Source organism: Stegostoma tigrinum, chromosome 4 (assembly GCF_030684315.1).
Source record: "Stegostoma tigrinum isolate sSteTig4 chromosome 4, sSteTig4.hap1, whole genome shotgun sequence".
Lineage (NCBI taxonomy): Eukaryota > Metazoa > Chordata > Chondrichthyes > Orectolobiformes > Stegostomatidae > Stegostoma > Stegostoma tigrinum.
This window is the reverse complement of record NC_081357.1, coordinates 109,572,608-109,590,909: the sequence shown is the minus strand read 5'-3', so window position 1 is coordinate 109,590,909 and position 18,302 is coordinate 109,572,608. Positions and strand designations below refer to the sequence as shown.

At 43.3% G+C, this 18,302-nt stretch overlaps 1 protein-coding gene across 1 annotated transcript in view; it reads right to left on the bottom strand.

Moving 5' to 3' along the window:
* sntg2 (syntrophin, gamma 2) overlaps positions 1-18,302 on the bottom strand; it is a 261,510-nt gene that overhangs the window by 188,119 nt on the left and 55,089 nt on the right. The window contains exons 3-4 of the mRNA XM_059645706.1: positions 5,249-5,305; positions 5,085-5,142 (exon numbers count right to left, since the gene is read on the bottom strand). Of these exons, the coding sequence (XP_059501689.1) occupies positions 5,085-5,142; positions 5,249-5,305 (115 nt within the window). The remainder of the gene's footprint in view (positions 1-5,084; positions 5,143-5,248; positions 5,306-18,302) is intronic.

The following is an 18,302-nucleotide window of genomic DNA, read 5'->3' as shown; positions in this document are numbered from 1 at the left end:
TTCAATTTTTTTTTCTCAATTTCTTTGTGGTTCATGTAGCTTGTTTAGGTACTTGTCTACCTTTGCAATTCCCACCACTCTGTCGTGGCAAGGATCTGCAGACTATTTATTCCCCACCCACTGTGATATTTTTCTACATTAACAATGTCCACCACTCTGCTTTGATGGGCATATACCTCATTATTCTCCCTCCACAGCTTCGAAACTGGGAGTTAGAATTTAGGACCAGTAATTTTCAGATGGCAGACGGAGAATTGGTGGTCACCATTAGGACTACATCCATTCTTAACCACAAAGCCAGGAATTGGACAGAAGGTGAAATCAAGCTGGGCGTGGGCTCCAAAGGCTGTAGAAGAGGCAACATCCAACAGGTTGGGTCGACCTTTTTGGGGGTAGAAAGGGGTTTACACAATCGGGGAAGGAGGCCTATGAGGGAGGTGCTGTTTCACCACATCCCTCACCTGAGGCCTGACAGGGCCAACCTGCCAGGCATCTTCCTCACCCCTGGTGACCTCCCAGCTGCCTGAGAATTGCAGTGGACAGGAAGATGGCCTGAAGTAGGCTTTTAATTGACCAGTCAAGTGGATAACCATAAGCCTCTCCTACCTCCGATAAAGTCATAGCAAGGTCCAAGGCGTGCAGGTAGGTGGTGGGAAGGATACTCAAAACAAAAATGTTACATTTCCCCCATCCACAAAACAACTGGATGAGTACAAGGTGCCACAAAGGAGGCTGCTGAGTAAGATAAGGGCCCATGGTATTAGAGGAAGGGTGCTATCATGGATAGAAGAGTGGCTGTCTGGAGGAAAGCAGAGAGTGGGGCTAAAAGGATCTTTCTCAGGATGGCAGCTGGTGACAAGTGATGTTTCACAAGGGTCATGCCGGGATCACAACTCTTCACTTTGATCTAGATGAAGGAAATGTGGGCACTATGGCTAAGTTTATAGACGATACAAAAATAGGTGGAGGGGCAGGTAGTATTGAGGAGGTGGGGAGGCTGCAGCAGGATTTGGACAGGTGAGGAGAGTAGGAAAAGAAGTGGCAGATGGAGTATAACTTGGGAAAGTCTGAGGTCATGCACTTTGGTAAGAAGAATAAAAGCGTGGACTATTTTCTAAGAGGGGAGAAAATTCAGAAGTCTGAAGTGCACAGAGACTTGAAAGTTCTAGCCCAGGATTCTCTCAAGGTAAACTTACAGGTTGAGCCAGTAGTCAGGAAGACTAATTCAATGGCATTTATAGAACATAGAACAGAACAGTACAGCAGAGGCCCTTCAGCTCACAATGTTGTGTCGAACTTTTACCCTAAACCTAAGGTCAATCTAACCTCCACCCCTACCTTATACTATCATCCATACGCCTAATTAATTTCTGCTAAAATGTCCCTAATGAGGCCGACTCCACTACCCTCTCCAGCAACGCACTCCATGCCCCTCCCACTCTCTGAGTAAAGAACCTACTTCTGATATCTCCCCTATATCCAACTCTACTCACTTTAAAACTATATCCCCTCATAATAGCTACCTCCACGCTTGGAAAAAGTATCCAGCTGTCTACTCTATCTATTTCTCTGATCATTTTGTACACCTCTATCAAGTCACCTCTCACCCTTCATCGTTCTAAAGAGAAAAGCCCTCGCTCTCTCAACCTTTCCTCATAAGACCTTCCCTCCATTTCAGGCAACGTTCTGGTAAATCTCCTCTGCACCTTTCCTGACACTTCCACATCTTTCCTGTAACGATGCGACCAGATCGAGACACAATACTCCAGATGTGTTTGAACCAGGCTTTTGTATAGTTGAAGTATAACTTTGTGGCTCTTGAACTCAATCCCTCTATTAACGAAAGCAAACACACCATACACCTTCTTTGCAACTCTATCCACGTGGGTGGCAGCTTTCAGGGAAGTGTGGACATGAGCTCCAAGATCCCTCTGCCCTTCCACACTGCCAAGAATCTTTCCATTAACCTTGTATTCTGTCCTTCCAAAATGAATTTTGAGAGGACTTGAATATCATAGCAGGGATGTACTACTGAGGCTTTTAAGGCTCTGGTCAGGCCATATTGGAGTACTGTGTGCACTTTTGGGCCCTATACCTCAGGAAAGTTGTACTGGCTTTGGAATGGGTTCAGAAGAGGTTCACGAGAATGGTCCCAGGAATGGAAAGCTTAAAATATAAGGAACATTTGAGGAATCTGGGACTATACTCATTGGAGTTTAGAAGGATAAGAGGGGAACTAATTGAAACTTACAGAATACTGAATAGCCTGGACAGGGTGGATATTGGGAAGATGTTTCCATTGGTAGGAGAGACGAGGGCCCAAGGGCACAGTCTTAGAGTAAAGGGAAGACCTTTTAGAATCGAGTTAAGGAGAAACTTCTCCAGCCACAGAGTGGTGAATCTGTGGTATTCACTGCCACAGAAGGCAATGGAGGCCAGGTCATTGGATCTGAGATAGATAGATTCTTAATTATCAAGGGGATTGAGGTTTACAGGGAGAAAGTGGGAGAATGGGCTTTGAGACCTTATCAGCTATGATTGAATGGCAGAGCAGACTCGATGGGCTGAATGACCTAATTTCTGCGTCTATGTCTTATGGCCTTATAATTAAATCTGCCAATTAAACCTAAAAGCTTTGGCAACAGAGGAGGCTATCTGGCGCATCCTGTCTTTACCAGTTCTCTGTGACAGGAACTCAGCTGACACTTCTCTCCTGTCTTTTACCTGTAACAATACAATTTAGTTTTCCTCTTCAGATAATTATCGTTTACTTTTGAAAAGCTTAATTGATTCTCTCTCCACAACGTTTCTAGGCAGTTCGCTGTGCAGCCTAACTAGTTATTGTGTACAAAACATTTTCCTGTGCCTCTTTTGAATCATTTGTCAATCATCGTAAATCAATGTTTGCTGGTTTTCACCACATCTCCCAGTGGAAGAAGTTTCTCCCTATCCAGTCTGTCTAGCCCCCTCATGATTTTGAGCACCTACTTTGTATTGCACTGTCTGAGAGACAACAACCTAATCTTTCAGGCTGCAGAAAGTAAGTCAGTTTGGTAAATTGTATTGATTAAGTATTTTTCTACAGATTTTAAAAAAATATATGCTGAGTAGTTTTACTTCAAGTGATTTTACTCCATTATTAAAAGTCCTATTTACTTTAACACTTACATTGAATTACTTTTTAGCGAGAAGTGAGCACATGGTGAGGCACTCGAGACAATGAGCAGAAGTAGATGGATGAAGAGGTATTGGGGCATGAAGAATTACAGAGGCAGCAAAAAAAGACTAGAATGTTATCTCAATAGTGCTAGACAAATTTTCTAATCAACTTCAACAGGGGTACAAAATATCAATAAGGCATTGAGCACTTGTCATAAACCCTGCCTAGTTTTCCTTGCCATTTAAGTTAAAGATGAAGCAGAATAAGGATGAAGCAGGCTGCTAGATATCTGTGTTCAAAAAAAACCTCAGTGCAGGAGAAAGTCAACAGATCTGGCAGGATCTGTGGAGTGAAAGCAAACTTATTGAGAATCTAGTTCAAATTTTTGGTCTCAGGGAATTAACTAGGTGGAATAACTACAGTCCTTTCTTGCTTAATTGTGAAGTTGAATTTGATCACTCAGAGTCTTTCTCCACTCTAATAGTTCCATTTTTCACATTTTGAAGCTAATAAACTCTCATCTGTTGCTTTGCTGGCATTTAGATCATAAAAATGCAAATTATTTATTGCAGGGCAAGGGTTATTCTATATCCTATCATTTATGAAATGGGTAAGAATTCGAGACAGATGGTACACTGTTTTATTTTCTAAAAACAAACAAGTGCATTGAATTTTGAGGAAAACATTAGGAAGAGAGGCTTAGAGGAGATGATAAATAAGTTGAAGATGAGTGAATGTCTGAGAGGGAAGCATAGAGAGGTCAGAGTTTTAATGGAGTTGAATATTAAAAATAAATTAAAAGTAAAAATAAACCAGTAGTTTGTATTCTACTTCAGACTAGTACCAACTAGTTAATCCTCTTGAATATCTCACTGATGTTTCTACTGGTATAAGAGGTATGAAAAAAAATACATTTCATATTTCTGTTCATGGACTGCTTTAAGTGAGACTAAGGTTATTTATAAATCCGATAAGCACATCTTGGCTGGAGTGGGTTATACAGCAAAATGTACTTAAAAGATTCATTATTTCCAGAGCAACGTTTTGAATGAGAGTTACTGCTGATATTACACTTGAATAAGCAGTGATTAATGAGGTATAAAACTGACAAGTTGAGCTGAAGAATAAATGGATTAGTCTTTTGAAGCTGAAAATTTATGGCAAGCAGACTATTTATGTGTATATTGGGCTATAAGAAAATCTCCCTTATTATGATAGACTACTTCTGCAGCTACAAATGAGTTATTCTAATTATAGATCCTGATATATTTATGGAGCATAAGCATTTAATTAAATGTACACAAGTCAATGGAATAGATTACATGAATCTTGTGAGCACTACTGCAGAAGCACCTGGAAATAATGTTCATAATATTTTAAATACACTATTTATAAGGACATTTTTTATTGCAACTTCAGCTCTTGTAGCTGACTCCACTTTGGGAACATCTAATTGTAAATGGGGTATTTAAAGAGAAGCTAGATAATAGTCGGCTATAACAGATATTGGACGTGCAAGCTGCTTAAGGAAAAAGTGATTTACTTTATTGCTTTTAAAGTGTAAATTTCTTTTTTGAGTGGCATCATTCAAAGGGATTAAGAGCAATTGGCTAACGTCATCCATGGGTCTCCTGTTATTCTATATCAAGAACAAAACTGTAAATTATGTTTTTATCATCAATGAAGTTACAAACGATCTCTGGATTTCGTGAATTATGATGGAGAATGGTTCTCAACCACAGAAGTACCTTGAACCTTGTTTCCTGATCACTTGTATCACCCTCCATTCCATTATTGAATTAACCTCGCCATGATTAGAACATGTTTTATCTTTCTCTCTTGCACATGCAAACTCATAAACACAGGCATAATTTTTTTTAAGTACAAACAAGTTGTGGCTTCCATGAGAAACTATGTGTTTTACCTGCTTGATCTTTAAAGATTTTTGAAATAACAACTGGTACACCGTGTTCAGCACCTCCCTAAAAGAAATGGTCACAAAGTGAACAATGAGAAGCCATTGTGCACATTTCCACAGAATGCTGTTCTTGTAAAATAAAGATAGAGGACAGACAGAATGGCACTCACCTTAATACTTAAACCCATTCCACCAACAGGCTGTCTGCGAAGTGTAACAGTTCTGTGCTTTAAAAAAAAATCATACGAAAGTTAAATTTAGTAGCAATTCACAAAGAGACAGAGGATGTGAAATTGACCTTTGTCTGCACAATGAAAAAGACTGGCTACCACTCAGTTGCTGACTTATCACTTGGGCTAATCTTTCCCACAGAAATACACTCAATGCTTTAAACTCTTCTGGAAACTTATTTCCTAGTCTCTCTGTCACTTCTCTTTGATTTGAAGTTAAAAAATTGATGCAAACTAAAAATTGATGTGATTGAACTATTGGTTGCCAGTTTACTAACAGCCCAATTAATATGATTGGCACAGATTAGTTTCAACCCCAGTATATGTCAAATTCTGCTTTTATTCCTTACTAAGCCGCACATTAGAAATGGTACAAATAATACACTTCTTGAATAGCTTTGTGAATGGAATCTTTAATCCAAGCAGGATCAGGAAAATAAGTTCTGAAAAAGGATCCCAACACAAAACATCAACTTTCTTGCTCCTCTGATGGTGCCTGGCTGCTGTGTTCCTCCAGCTCCACACTGTGTTATCGCTGACTCCAGCATCAACAGTTCTTACCATTTCTAAGTAAGTGAGCTCTGTTGTTTTGAGCAAAATATGCAAGGATCCAAATGCACGTTTCCATGGTGGACAGTTTCTGGACTTCTTTCAGTATTTGTGAAGCCTTCACAACATTTTTTTTAATATTTTAGAGTGCAATGTGCCTACCTACGGAGGCTTCCAGTGCCATAAGCAGAGAATTACAGAAAAGTACATTTGTTTCAAAATGCTGCATGGTTTGACACCTGTCTGTGGAGATATTCTTTTTTTTCCCCCCGAGAACAAGGTAATAGTGTCCTGAAATTCTCAGAGAAAAACTCATTGTTTTGTTCCAGCTCCAACTAATTTTGAACTGGAAGGGAAGGCAGATATCCCACCTATTTTGAGCACTTGGTTATTTTAGAACCAGAGAAGGAAAAACAACAAAGGCAAACAAAAAATAATGAACGAGACATCAGGTAAATTTCCATTTGAGCTGTTATCCTCCTTTCAATAAGCTTTCACAATAATGACACTTTAATAAAACTGTATAAAATTCAATAGCAATACTATCAACATTTTTTAAACTCATAAAAAGCAACACAGTATGATAACTTGACGAAGATCAAAGGTCAGATTACCCTGTGTAAGGAAGAAAATGCAATGCATGTTATGTTTTTTGAAAACAAAACAGTGAAAGCAAAGAAAATTCCTAATAGGAAGCTTGGCTACCAATGTTTGATGCAGACATTGTTTAATCTATGTTGCCTCTATGTACTGTTCTCTGGCTGATTTAGGCACAACATCATTGGTAAAATAATTGCTACAGTAAAATGTAATCAGTTCCAAAAAAAGGAAAGAATGACAGCTATTTAACATGATTCAACAGACTCGCAAAACATGCTGTAAATTTGAAAAGGTGAAATCCAGAAACATTAAATGGGCACGTTGCAACAATGTATTAATCAATCTCATTCATGTTTTATTCATTCCCACACCGGAATGACACTGGGAAGCAAAGTACCATTGTATATGCTGCATCTACGCTTTTACAGCCCTCGTGTATTTAAGTCTAGTCATATCAAGACAGTGTACTGATTATTCATGTCAGAATACAAGAATGAGGAATACTGCGTCTCCTATATCTGCAGCACTTGTTCCATACATGGAACTTTTCTATCTCTCAGAAAAACTTGCTATTTTTAAAATCCGTTCCTCAAACTTTAAACGTACAAAAATCTGGATATTCCATGAGACTGGAACCTGCTTAATTTTGGGCCTTGTAAATTGTGGAGTTAATATGGAGCTAATAGCTATTGTTATTTTCAGTTTAATGTATTTTGTTGAGTGAGATTCATCATACCTGGTTCACCATTTCTCAGAGCGGCTTTTCTCATGTAAACTTTTGGGCTTCACCTGGTCATTTGTGCAATCAGCTCTTGGGTGCCCTCCTCAGAGAATTGTATGGTTAAAGAGCCAATAGCATTAACCACTGCCTGGCTTCCTTGTTCAAAATCCAGCTGCAAACCACTTCAGGCATTGGAATAAAGAAATGACCCTCAGACCATGGTGCTCAACCTGTATTATTCAATGATGGTCCAGGGGAAAGGCAAATTTGCTTTCTGTTTGTTGGATAGGGACCTGGAGGTATTGATGGTAGTGAAAAGGAATGCAGGCCTTTGTTCAGGTAACCACTACATGAGGTCATGTTATCCAACCCAGTCAGCCTGGTCACAGATGGTAGCTCAGGTCAGTGCTACATCCTGAGTAAAGTGGGATGCCCGGCTCTATAGGAAGGTGATTATCTATTCCTTGCACTCCATGAGACTAAATTCCAACATCTCTCTGCTATCTCCCACTCACAGGACCACAACTCACTCTAATTCTGCCAGTGAATACACATCTCAGCAAGGCACAGACTCCAACTTTCATTACTGCAGGCATCATGTTCACTCAATGGCTTTCACCCTCCCAAAATCCTCTACTTTCCTCTGCCCTCTATTCACTCAATAGGAACACCTTACCAAAGCTCCCATTCATGTATCACCATAACCGCTCTTACATTCACTTCCAAAAAAGTCATTCCCTCCCTTTGTCTCATTGTCGGAAAAACAAACATCCCTCCTGCCTTCAGCCCCACTGCTATGATGACCACCTAGAATGATGTTTCAACAAGAGACCTACTATTAATGCCTAGCCTAGGAGCACTTGACATGCAGCACTGACAGGGGCACAATTGCAGGACTTCACGTATGGAGTGCTTAAATCCCAGGGAATGTCAGATGCTGGTCAGTTCAGGCACTTAATTTGGTTGAATTTCTCCCATGGACCTGGTTTTGACCATCAATAAGGTCAGCATCACTAGATCCATTTCTTCTCTGCTTGCTGATCTAAATTGATTCCCCATTGCTCAAAATGTTTCATATAAAATTTACTACTTTGGAAATTTATCAGAAGTTTTGGACATCCCAATGATTATACAGTAAGCACAGGACTTTTTTCCTTCAGCACATAGTTGCTGCAACATAATTATTTTCATAACCAAGAGCAGCAGACTGCTAATTTAACAAAACTTTGAAAGAAAAGGCCATAAGCAGCAGTCCTTAATCTGTGGAAGGATAGTATGAAATTTAGTACTTCATCATCCAGCTGCACGCTCTGGCCCAGGTCCAACAGCACAGCTCCTCCCCCAGAAAAGTATTAATAGAAATAAATACAGTCAGCATGTTCAAATTAATAATAAATGTTGCAGAAATTTAACTGCCTACTTGACTTGAGTGTGCATGTCATATCAGTTCGACTGTGCAAGTAAAAGATATTTCACTTTTGTAATCAGTACCTGGTAATATCATAAGTAATTAATCAATTTGATTGACATAGTTCCAGACACACAAGTTTGCCTTGTAAGGGGTGAGATGGAGAACCTATCATTTCATCAACTGCACCTCTCCCCTTTGAAATAAGTCAAGGTCAGCCTTCTTGCTTTGAGACCAACCCAGGTCTTCAAGTGGCCCATTGAGAATAGCTCAAGTGCCTTATTCTGCTGTTACTAATATTCTTTCAGCAATGGAAAGGTAGGCAGGGGACATGCCATGTGGACAAACCATCTAGTGTGCTTTTGTTGACCCACTTGGCAAAGGCAATAATCACTCACTTACTCATGCAACCTGTGCCCAATTGAATTAAGGTCCCACCAATGGCAAGTGCCATCCCCATCCTGCCCTCTAAACTGATCTTCCTATGCCGCAATACCTGCCTTATTATTCTCAGTGGAACATTTGGGTCTGAAGACATGTCAGTTCTGGGACACAGAATGGTTATCCCAGACATCCAAAGACAGGCAGCAGGCTGCCCAATTGGATGTAAAGTGCACCAGGCAGCTTGCAAACAGCTACAAAACAGGAACAAAAACAAAGTTGATGGAAAAGCTCAGCAGATCTGGCAGCATCGTTGAAGGAAAAAAGAGAGTTAACATTTAGGGTTCGGAGTTCTGAGAAAGGGGCACTGGACCCAAAATGCTAACTCTGTTTTTTCCTTCACAGATGCTGCCAGACCTGCTGAGCATTTCCAGCAACTTTGCTTCTGTGATAACAAAGTGTGAAGCTGGATGAACACAACAAGCCAAGCAGCATCTTAGGAGCACAAAAGCTGATGTTTCAGGCCTAGACCCTTCACCAGGCCCTCTCTAGGCCTGCTGTGTTCATCCAGCTTCACACTTTGTTATCTCAGATTCTCCAGCACCTGCAGTTCCCATTATGTCTGATCACAACTTAGCTTTTGTTCCTGCTTTACAGCATCCGCAGTTAGTTTTGTTTTTCTTTTAGCTACAAAAAGAGTAGCTGCCATGTAGCTGAAAGTCTAAATCTACCTGACATTAACGCTTCAGGAAGGAAACAGCTGGAAGGAAGCAGTGCCAGGGAAGATTTTCTCCAACTGTTCCTGCTGGAGGTGGTAAGGGTTGGCAAAGAAACATTATTTCCTGTGATGGGAGGAAGCTGGGACAGAAACAAGACATTAATACAGTAAAATCCCCATTATCCTGCCTTGAGCACACATAATTCTCATGGAACTGGCATCCAAGATTCAGAAGGGGAATTCCCAGATCTTTGGGATCCTGCTAACAGGAACTTAGCAATGGAAGGGTATAAGGGATCTGATGCTTTATGAAAGCTAGTTCAAGACTAAAGACACAGATACCTATTGTGGCCAGGTACACTGATATTTGTGAGCAGTTCTATCCACTCATTTTTAAACTGCACGTTCATCTTAGGGCAACAATGGGTTGAGTTCTCAAGCGACCGCTAGTATTTTTCATGCATTCGGCAGATTCAGTTGACTGGCACTCATGGTTCCCCATGCATATCAGATACTGGAGAGGTGATCGCACTTGGAAATGAGCAAGGCCAAAAATCACACAACACCAGGTTATAGTCAGACAGGTCTATTTGAAGACACAAGCTTTTGTAGTCTTGCTTCTCCTCTTGTGTCTTGAAATAAACCTGTTGGACTATAGCCTGGTATTGCATGATTTTTAACCTAGTTCACCCCAGTCCAGCACTGGCCCTTCCACATCTTGGAAATGAATGCAGTAGTTGTACTTGTCCTCCAGTGTGAAGCATACAACTCGTCTTCGAGATGATATGCCATTGGTCACTTTCACTGGATGTTCCTTCTGCAGGTGTGGCTGGGAGTTACAGAAGTGTTCAGCATCTGGGGGCTGGTCCCTGCATTCAGTTCCAACAAAAGGTTCCTAGATGCTGCCAGGTCAGGACAGAGAAATGGCATCCCACTTTCGGGTGGAAAGCCTCACACTCAGTGCAGAATCTTGCACTGTTTTTGGTGGCAAACTTGGAGGCAGGAAGGGCAGTTAATTGAGCAGGGTAGTACTGACCCATAAGTGGGCAATTCATGGCTCTGAATTTGTCGTCATGTTGCGTGCAAGCAGCTTTTCACCTTCTGCCGGCTGGGATGGGATTTGTGGAGGCACAGAAAGACAACGGCCAAGGGCTCCCACCATCCAAGACCATCTTATCTCATCAGAGGATTTTACTTTGGGAAGAGTTTCATGGAGAACCGCATTCCTGGCCTTGTTCCAAAATCCTGCACTCTACTCCATGATCCACATCCTCACAACCTCATCCCAAATTACATGTGATTTTTGTCAGTCCTCAATCTTCAGATTCCTGTGAGTGTTTTTCAGACAGCAGTTGCTTCCCAACACTCATCTCTATCCTACTGCCATTTCATAGCTACCCTTCATCATTTGCCTCCACAAATGCCCTCTCTAGGCATTCACAGAATTGTAGAATCCCTACATGTGGAAATAGACTATTCAGTCCATCAAATCAACACTGATCCTCCAAAGAGCATCTCACCCAGACCTACCCCTCTACCCTATCTCTGTAACCTTCATGCCCCGTGGTTAATCCATCTGGCCTACATATCCCTGGACATTATGGGCAATTCTGCATGGCCAATCCATCCTAACCTACACATCCCTGAACCATTGGAAAATTTATCATGGCCAATCCATCCTAACCTGCCCATCTTTGGACTTGACTCCATTTCTCACACTCCGGCAGGGGAAGACAATACACATTTGCAGAGAAGCCCAGGGAACCAGGCGTTGGCCAAATGGTTATAGGCATCCTGACTGCCATGGAGAAAGAGACTTGCATTTCAGCAGAATGACTGAGTTAAAAGTTATAGACGAGAGAAAAATATGAGTCATTCAATGTGGCCTAGGCCAAATATGGCATTGATCATCTAAGAGAAACATTAATCATGAAATCCTGCAGATGTCTCCAGCAGATTCCCAGAAGAGGTGAAGAATTTCAGTATTGTGATTAATTTGATGGTTATTAAGAATCCAACTAGACCTCTTTGAAGGGGAAAAATTGTTCCAGGAACCTGGAAATGTCAGCAGTGCCTCTTAGATTGCTCCATCATATCAAGGGGGTTGATCATTGTCCATCTTGTGTTAGGCTATCACCATCTTCAGTTCCTGATAGCTCTGTTGGGTTTCCCAACCACCTCCAAACTTGCCTCAGTAAATGCTGGCGGTGGACAGCATCGTGTTGGGTTTCTGGCACTTCAGTATTTTCTCGAGAGCTAAACTCTGCTTACACTTGAATAGACACCTCCTTGTTCATTAAAGTTCTGCCCAGTTTTGGAGTAGTTAGTGATAGAAGAACACAGGGAATAAAGTTTCACAAAAAGTGCTGTTAAAATATGAACTTTGTGGAAAAATAAGGAAGCCATACAGAGAAGTTGCAACATCTACTTCAACATTAACTGGTTGAATATCTTGCAAAAATATGCATAATATATTAATGATGTTTTCAATTACTTTCTGGCAGAAATAGAACTTGAAGTAAATAGTGAACACTTGAAAGCCCCCAATTTTTGAAATGTTATTGAGAAGGGGAATTCTCAATATTTATAATGACAATAATTGACAGGCTGGCAAGAATGTGGTTTTCGATGCAATGATAAGTTTGAAAGACAAAGCAGTCTTAAATACAATGTGGTAAATGGCTGACATAGCTGGAAAAAAAATGAGAAAATGTAAATACAAAAGAATCAAGGAAATACTGCAAATGATATGAATGGAACAAAATAATAGACAGGGTCATTTATGGAGAACCTGATAACTGTCTCAGGAAAAAAACTGCTTTTCAAGCAAGAGTTGACACTAGATACAGATGAATTGAAAACATCCTCTAAACATAAAAGTATAGGGCGAAGGGATAAAGAAAATTGAACCAGAGGAAATAGAGACAATGAAATGAGACATCTGAAACAATTCATAAGGGATGAAGGCAAAAAAAAAGAACTGTGTGAACAATGTGGCATTTTAAAGGTGGCAAATGTAATCTGTACACAAGAACTGGCAGGATCATAGAAGCGAAAATATTAATTTCATGCAATGGAACAAAAGTCACCTGAGGAACATTGTGTCAATGCAGTAGGACAAACTAAATTGGCACAGCTTGGATATGTGTAGTGAATGAATAGTTCTACAATGCAACCAGAACTGCTGCACAGGTGAATATCAGAACTTGAAAAAAATAGAGGTTGCTGCAGAATACAACAGATTGAAAAGTAGGTCAACATAAAATTGTCCATCTACCCAAATTCAGGCATTCCTCCAAGAGGAATGGGTCCTCCAAGAATGCATGTATTAGCACGAAATACAACTTGTTATTTATAGTGGCATTTAAAAGTGTAAACACAAGTGCAAATCTGATCTGAATACTTGTGAGAACCCACTCTGGAAATAAATCTGCTTAAAGTACAACAGTTTCGTAGTGCATCAAATAAAAATCATAACAATGCAAGAATCTGGTTCCAGGATGGGCCTGTTTGACAACAGGTTATAAGATCAGGATGAGTAAACAGGTTAGGTCAATAATACCATGTGCAGGGGAGAAGAAAAAGTTCCCTCATAGAATGGAAAATTAAATCACAGGGATGAACCAACAGAAGGCTTATGCTTGGTGTCTGCTGACTGACATGAGAGTAAGTTGTGCACACAAAGTTCCACAACAAAAGTGAGTTAAGAATTGAGTTTACCTGTTTTCCTCAAATTGGTTATGTCCTAAATATTGACCAGGATTCTAGACAACTCAATTACATTCTGCAGCAAGTACAATGAAATCCTGAACATCCATTTGAAAGAGCTGGCAGGGCCTCATCTTGCTGTGTCAACCAGAAAGATGGTACAGCCAACCACACAGCCTTCTCTCAGTACTTGACAAAACTAACACTGGGTCATAGATTGAACAGCACAGGAGGAAGCCATTTGACTCTGCGTCTTTGAAGAACTAGATTAGTGCCAAGACTTAACCTTTCCACATAGACCTGCTGAGGTTTCCCTTTTATTATTCCCGTTTGAAAGTTGTAGCTGACCTGCTTCCAGAAACCTTTCAGGAGGACCACAGTGGCATGATGTGTAAAAATTATTTCATTATCTCTCTTTTGATTCTTTTGCCAATTCCTGTTAAATTTGACCTGTGGCTGTCACCATTTCTGCCACTGGAGAGCAATTTCTCAATCCGAAACATTTATGTCTTTCAAGCCTCTACTGAATCTCCCCTCAACATTTTCAGTGTGAGACTACGTTACTGAAAACTTAAAACTAAAAATCCTGGTTCTGTGGGACCATGCTTCATCTATCCAGGCTGCTTCACAAGCTGTTTACTTTACGTGCATTCAACTGACCGCTCAATACCTAGTCTCATAATGTAATTAAAATCCTGTTTCCCTGCGTTATTCTCATAAGTCTTTGTGTCTCCTCTCTCAAGCTTTAACATCCTTTCTAAACTATGGTGCTTAGAATTAGATTCAAAGCTCCATCTAGGTCTCAATCAGTAATCATTAAGTTTCAGCAGAATTTCTATTATTTACACTTGATCGCTTTATTAAAGAACATCGGTTGTGTCCCACAGTGGCATACTCATCTCTTTGTCAGGATGACGTGTGTTCAACTCTGACTTCAGGATCCCAAGCACACAGAAAATCTTACTCCTGTGATGGATTAAGCGCTATGGCACTATTGAAGGTATTGTTTTGTAAAAGATCTTGTAACACTATTTTGAAGTGGATTTTTCTCTAATGTCCTTCCTAATGTTTATCATTCAACTAAGACCATGAGAATCAGATGACCCAGTCATTATTGCATTGCTGTCTGTGGAAGTCTGTTGTACTCAAACTGATGGCTGTGTCCTGTATTACAACAGTTACTAAAGTTCAAAAATCCATAATTGGCCATAAAGTAGTCATGAAAAGTGTTATATAATTCCAGGTCTCTTTTTTTTATTTTCTGAAGCTGTGTTTTACTTTAAGTACAATGCTTAACTTAGGCTATCACCTTTAAAGATTTAAGCAGATAGTTCACTAGATTACAGTGTTTCACCTGCTTAAAATTGCGTCACATAGTTTACAATGACTCTCCTATTCTTCTGACCAAAACTGTTACAACCTGATCCTAGATGAGGTTGCCCAGGTTATGTTGGTTACAGCAGGAGTACCACACTTGTTAAACTCCTAGGTGAGAAGGGAATAAACTAGCTCCCTCTCTTTGTTTGATTGGTCTTGTGACAATACTATGGATTCAATTTTGTCCTACTTTTTTGCTTGAAAAGAGGTTTTAAGCCAGAGGTATTGAGCTGTCTGTTGAATGCACATAAAGTAAGTACCTTGTGAAGCAGTGATGATGGGAACTGCAGATGCTGGAGAATCCAAGATAATGAAATATGAGGCTGGATGAACACAGCAGGCCCAGCAGCATCTCAGGAGCACAAAAGCTGACGTTTCGGGCCTAGACCCTTCATCAGAGAGGGGGATGGGGTGAGGGTTCTGGAATAAATAGCGAGAGAGGGAGAGGCGGACCGAAGATGGAGAGAAAAGAAGATAGGTGGAGAGGAGAGTATAGGTGGGGAGGTAGGGAGGGGATAGGTCACTCCAGGGAAGACGGACAGGTCAAGGAGGTGGAGTAGGTTAGTAGGTAGGAGATGGACGTGCGGCTTGGGGTGGGAGGAAGGGATGGGTGAGAGGAAGAACAGGTTAGGGAGGCAGAGACAGGTTGGACTGGCTTTGGGATGCAGTGGGTGGGGGGGAAGAGCTGGGCTGGTTGTGTGGTGCAGTGGGGGGAGGGGACGAACTGGGCTGGTTTAGGGATGTGGTGGGGGAAGGGGAGATTTTGAAGCTGGTGAAGTCCACATTGATACCATTGGGCTGCAGGGTTCCCAAGCGGAATATGAGTTGCTGTTCCTGCAACCTTCGGGTGGCATCATTGTGGCACTGCAGGAGGTCCATGATGGACATGTCATCTAAAGAATGGGAGGGGGAGTGGAAATGGTTTGCGACTGGGAGGTACAGTTATTTATTGCGAACCGAGCGGAGGTGTTCTGAAAAGCGGTCCCCAAGCCTCTGCTTGGTTTCCCCAATGTGGAGGAAGCCACACCGGCTACAGTGGATGCAGTATACCACATTGGCAGATGTGCAGGTGAACCTCTGCTTAATGTGGAAAGTCATCTTGGGGCCTGGGATAGGGGTGAGGGAGGAGGTGTGGGGGCAAGTGTAGCATTTCCTGCGGTTGCAGGGGAAGGTGCCGGGTGTGGTGGGGTTGGAGGGCAGCGTGGAGTGAACAACAGAGTCACGGAGAGAGTGGTCTCTCTGGAAAGCAGACAGGGGTGGGGATGGAAAAATGTCTTGGGTGGTGGGGTCGGATTGTAGATGGCGGAAGTGTCGGAGGATGATGCATTGTATCCGGAGGTTGGTGGGGTGGTGTGTGAGAACGAGGGGGATCCTCTTTGGGCGGTTGTGGCGGGGGTGGGGTGTGAGGGATGTGTTGCGGGAAATGCGGGAGATGCGGTCAAGGGCGTTCTCAACCACTGTGGGGGCAAAGTTGCGGTATTTGAAGAACTTGGACATCTGGGATGTGCGGGAGTGGAATGTCGTGTCGTGGGAGCAGATGCGGCGGAGGTGGAGGAATTGGGAATAGGGGATGGAATTTTTGCAGGAGGGTGAGTGGGAGGAGGTGTATTCTAGGTAGCTGTGGGAGTCGGTGGGCTTGAAATGGACATCAGTTACTCGCTGGTTGCCTGAGATGGAGACTGAGAGATCCAGGAAGGTGAGGGATGTGTTGGAGATGGCCCAGGTGAACTTGAGGTTGGGGTGGAAGGTGTTGGTGAAGTGGATGAACTGTTCGAGCTTCTCTGGGGAGCAAGAGGCGGCGCCGATACAGTCATCAATGTAACGGAGGAAGGGGTGGTGTTTGGGGCCTGTGTAGGTGCGGAAGAGGGACTGTTCCACGCAACTTACTAAGAGGCAGGCATAGCTGGGGCCCATGCGGGTGCCCATGGTCACCCCTTAGTCTGTAGGAAGTGGGAGGAATAGAAAGAGAAGTTGTTGAGGGTAAGGACGAGTTCGGCTAGGCGGATGAGGGTGTCGGTGGAAGGGGGACTGGTCGGGCCTGCGGGACAGGAAGAAGCGGAGGGCCTCGAGGCCATCTGCATGCGGAATGCAGGTGTATAGGAACTGGACGTCCATGGTGAAAATGAGGTGTTGGGGGCCAGGGAATAGGAAGTCCTGGAGGAGGTGGAGGGCGTGGGTGGTGTCATGGACGTAGGTAGGGAGTTCCTGGACCACAAGGGAGAAAATGGAGTCCAGACAGGTAGAGATGAGTTCGGTGGGGCAGGAGCAGGCTGAGACGATTGGTCGACCAGGGCAGGCAGGTTTGTGGATTTTGGGAAGGAGACAGAAGCGGGCCATGCGGGGTTGGGGAACAATGAGGTTGGAGGCTGTGGGTGGGAGATCACTGGGGTGGTGAGGTTGTGGATGGTGTTGGAGATGATGGTTTGGTGCTCGAGTGTGGGGTCATGATCGAGGGGGCGGTAGCAGATGGCGTCGGAGAGTTGGCATCTGGCCTTGGCGATGTAGAGGTCATTGCGCCATACTACCACTGCGCCACCCTTGTCTGCGGGTTTGATGGTGAGGTTGGGGTTGGAGCGGAGGGAGCGGAGGGCTGTCCGTTCTGCGGGGAAGAGGTTGGAGTGGGTGAGAGGGGTGGAGAGGTTGAGGCGGTTAATGTCTCGACGGCAGTTAGAGATGAAGAGGTCGAGGGAGGGTAGGAGGCCTGGGGGTCGTGTCCAGGAGGAGGACTTGTGTTGGAAGCGGGTGAAGGGGTCAGTGGAGGGAGGGTTAGGTTCCCGGTTGAAGAAGTAAGCGTGGAGGCGAAGGCGGCGGAAAAACTGTTCTATGTCCAATCGTGACTGGTTGATGTGTGGTTGTAGGGGGGCAAAGGTGAGCCCCTTACTAAGGACTGACCGTTCGTCCTCAGTCAGTGGGAGGTCTGGGGGGATGGTGAAGATGCAGCAGGGTTCAGTATGGCTGTCTTCTCTGGGGTTGCTGGCTGTGGAGGTTGTGGGCGGAGCGATGAGGTCGTTGGCCGTGGGCGGGGTTCCGTCGGCGTCGGCCGTGGGCGGGGTTCCATCGCCCGTTAGAGGATCAGGGTGGGCGGCAGCAGCTGCGGTGAGGGTGGTGTGTGAGGTGTTGTAAGTGGAAGTGGAGGCGGTGACTGCAGCAGCGGTCCCGGAAGTGGTGTGGCCGGCGGATGCGGGTGTGACGTCATCGGTGGAGTCTCCGGCCGTGCCCTCATGGTCAATGGCGGCGGGTGCATGGTGGGGGAGGGGCAGGGACAGAGTCGGGATTTGGGAGGCGCAGGAATCCTCTTGTGGGTGGCAGGGGTCAGTGAGTTTGTTGTACTTATGATTTTTGGTGTCCTTGTGAAGCAGCCTGAATAGGTGGAGCGAGCTCCCACAGAACCAGGATTTTTAGTTTTAGGTTTTTAGTAGTGGCAGTGGCTGCGCCTGGAAGCTGGATTTGCAAACTGCAGCACATCTCTCCCTGCTCCTCTCTTTCTCAGAGTTTTATCCTAATGTTATTTTCTGGGGAGAATTGCGTGTAA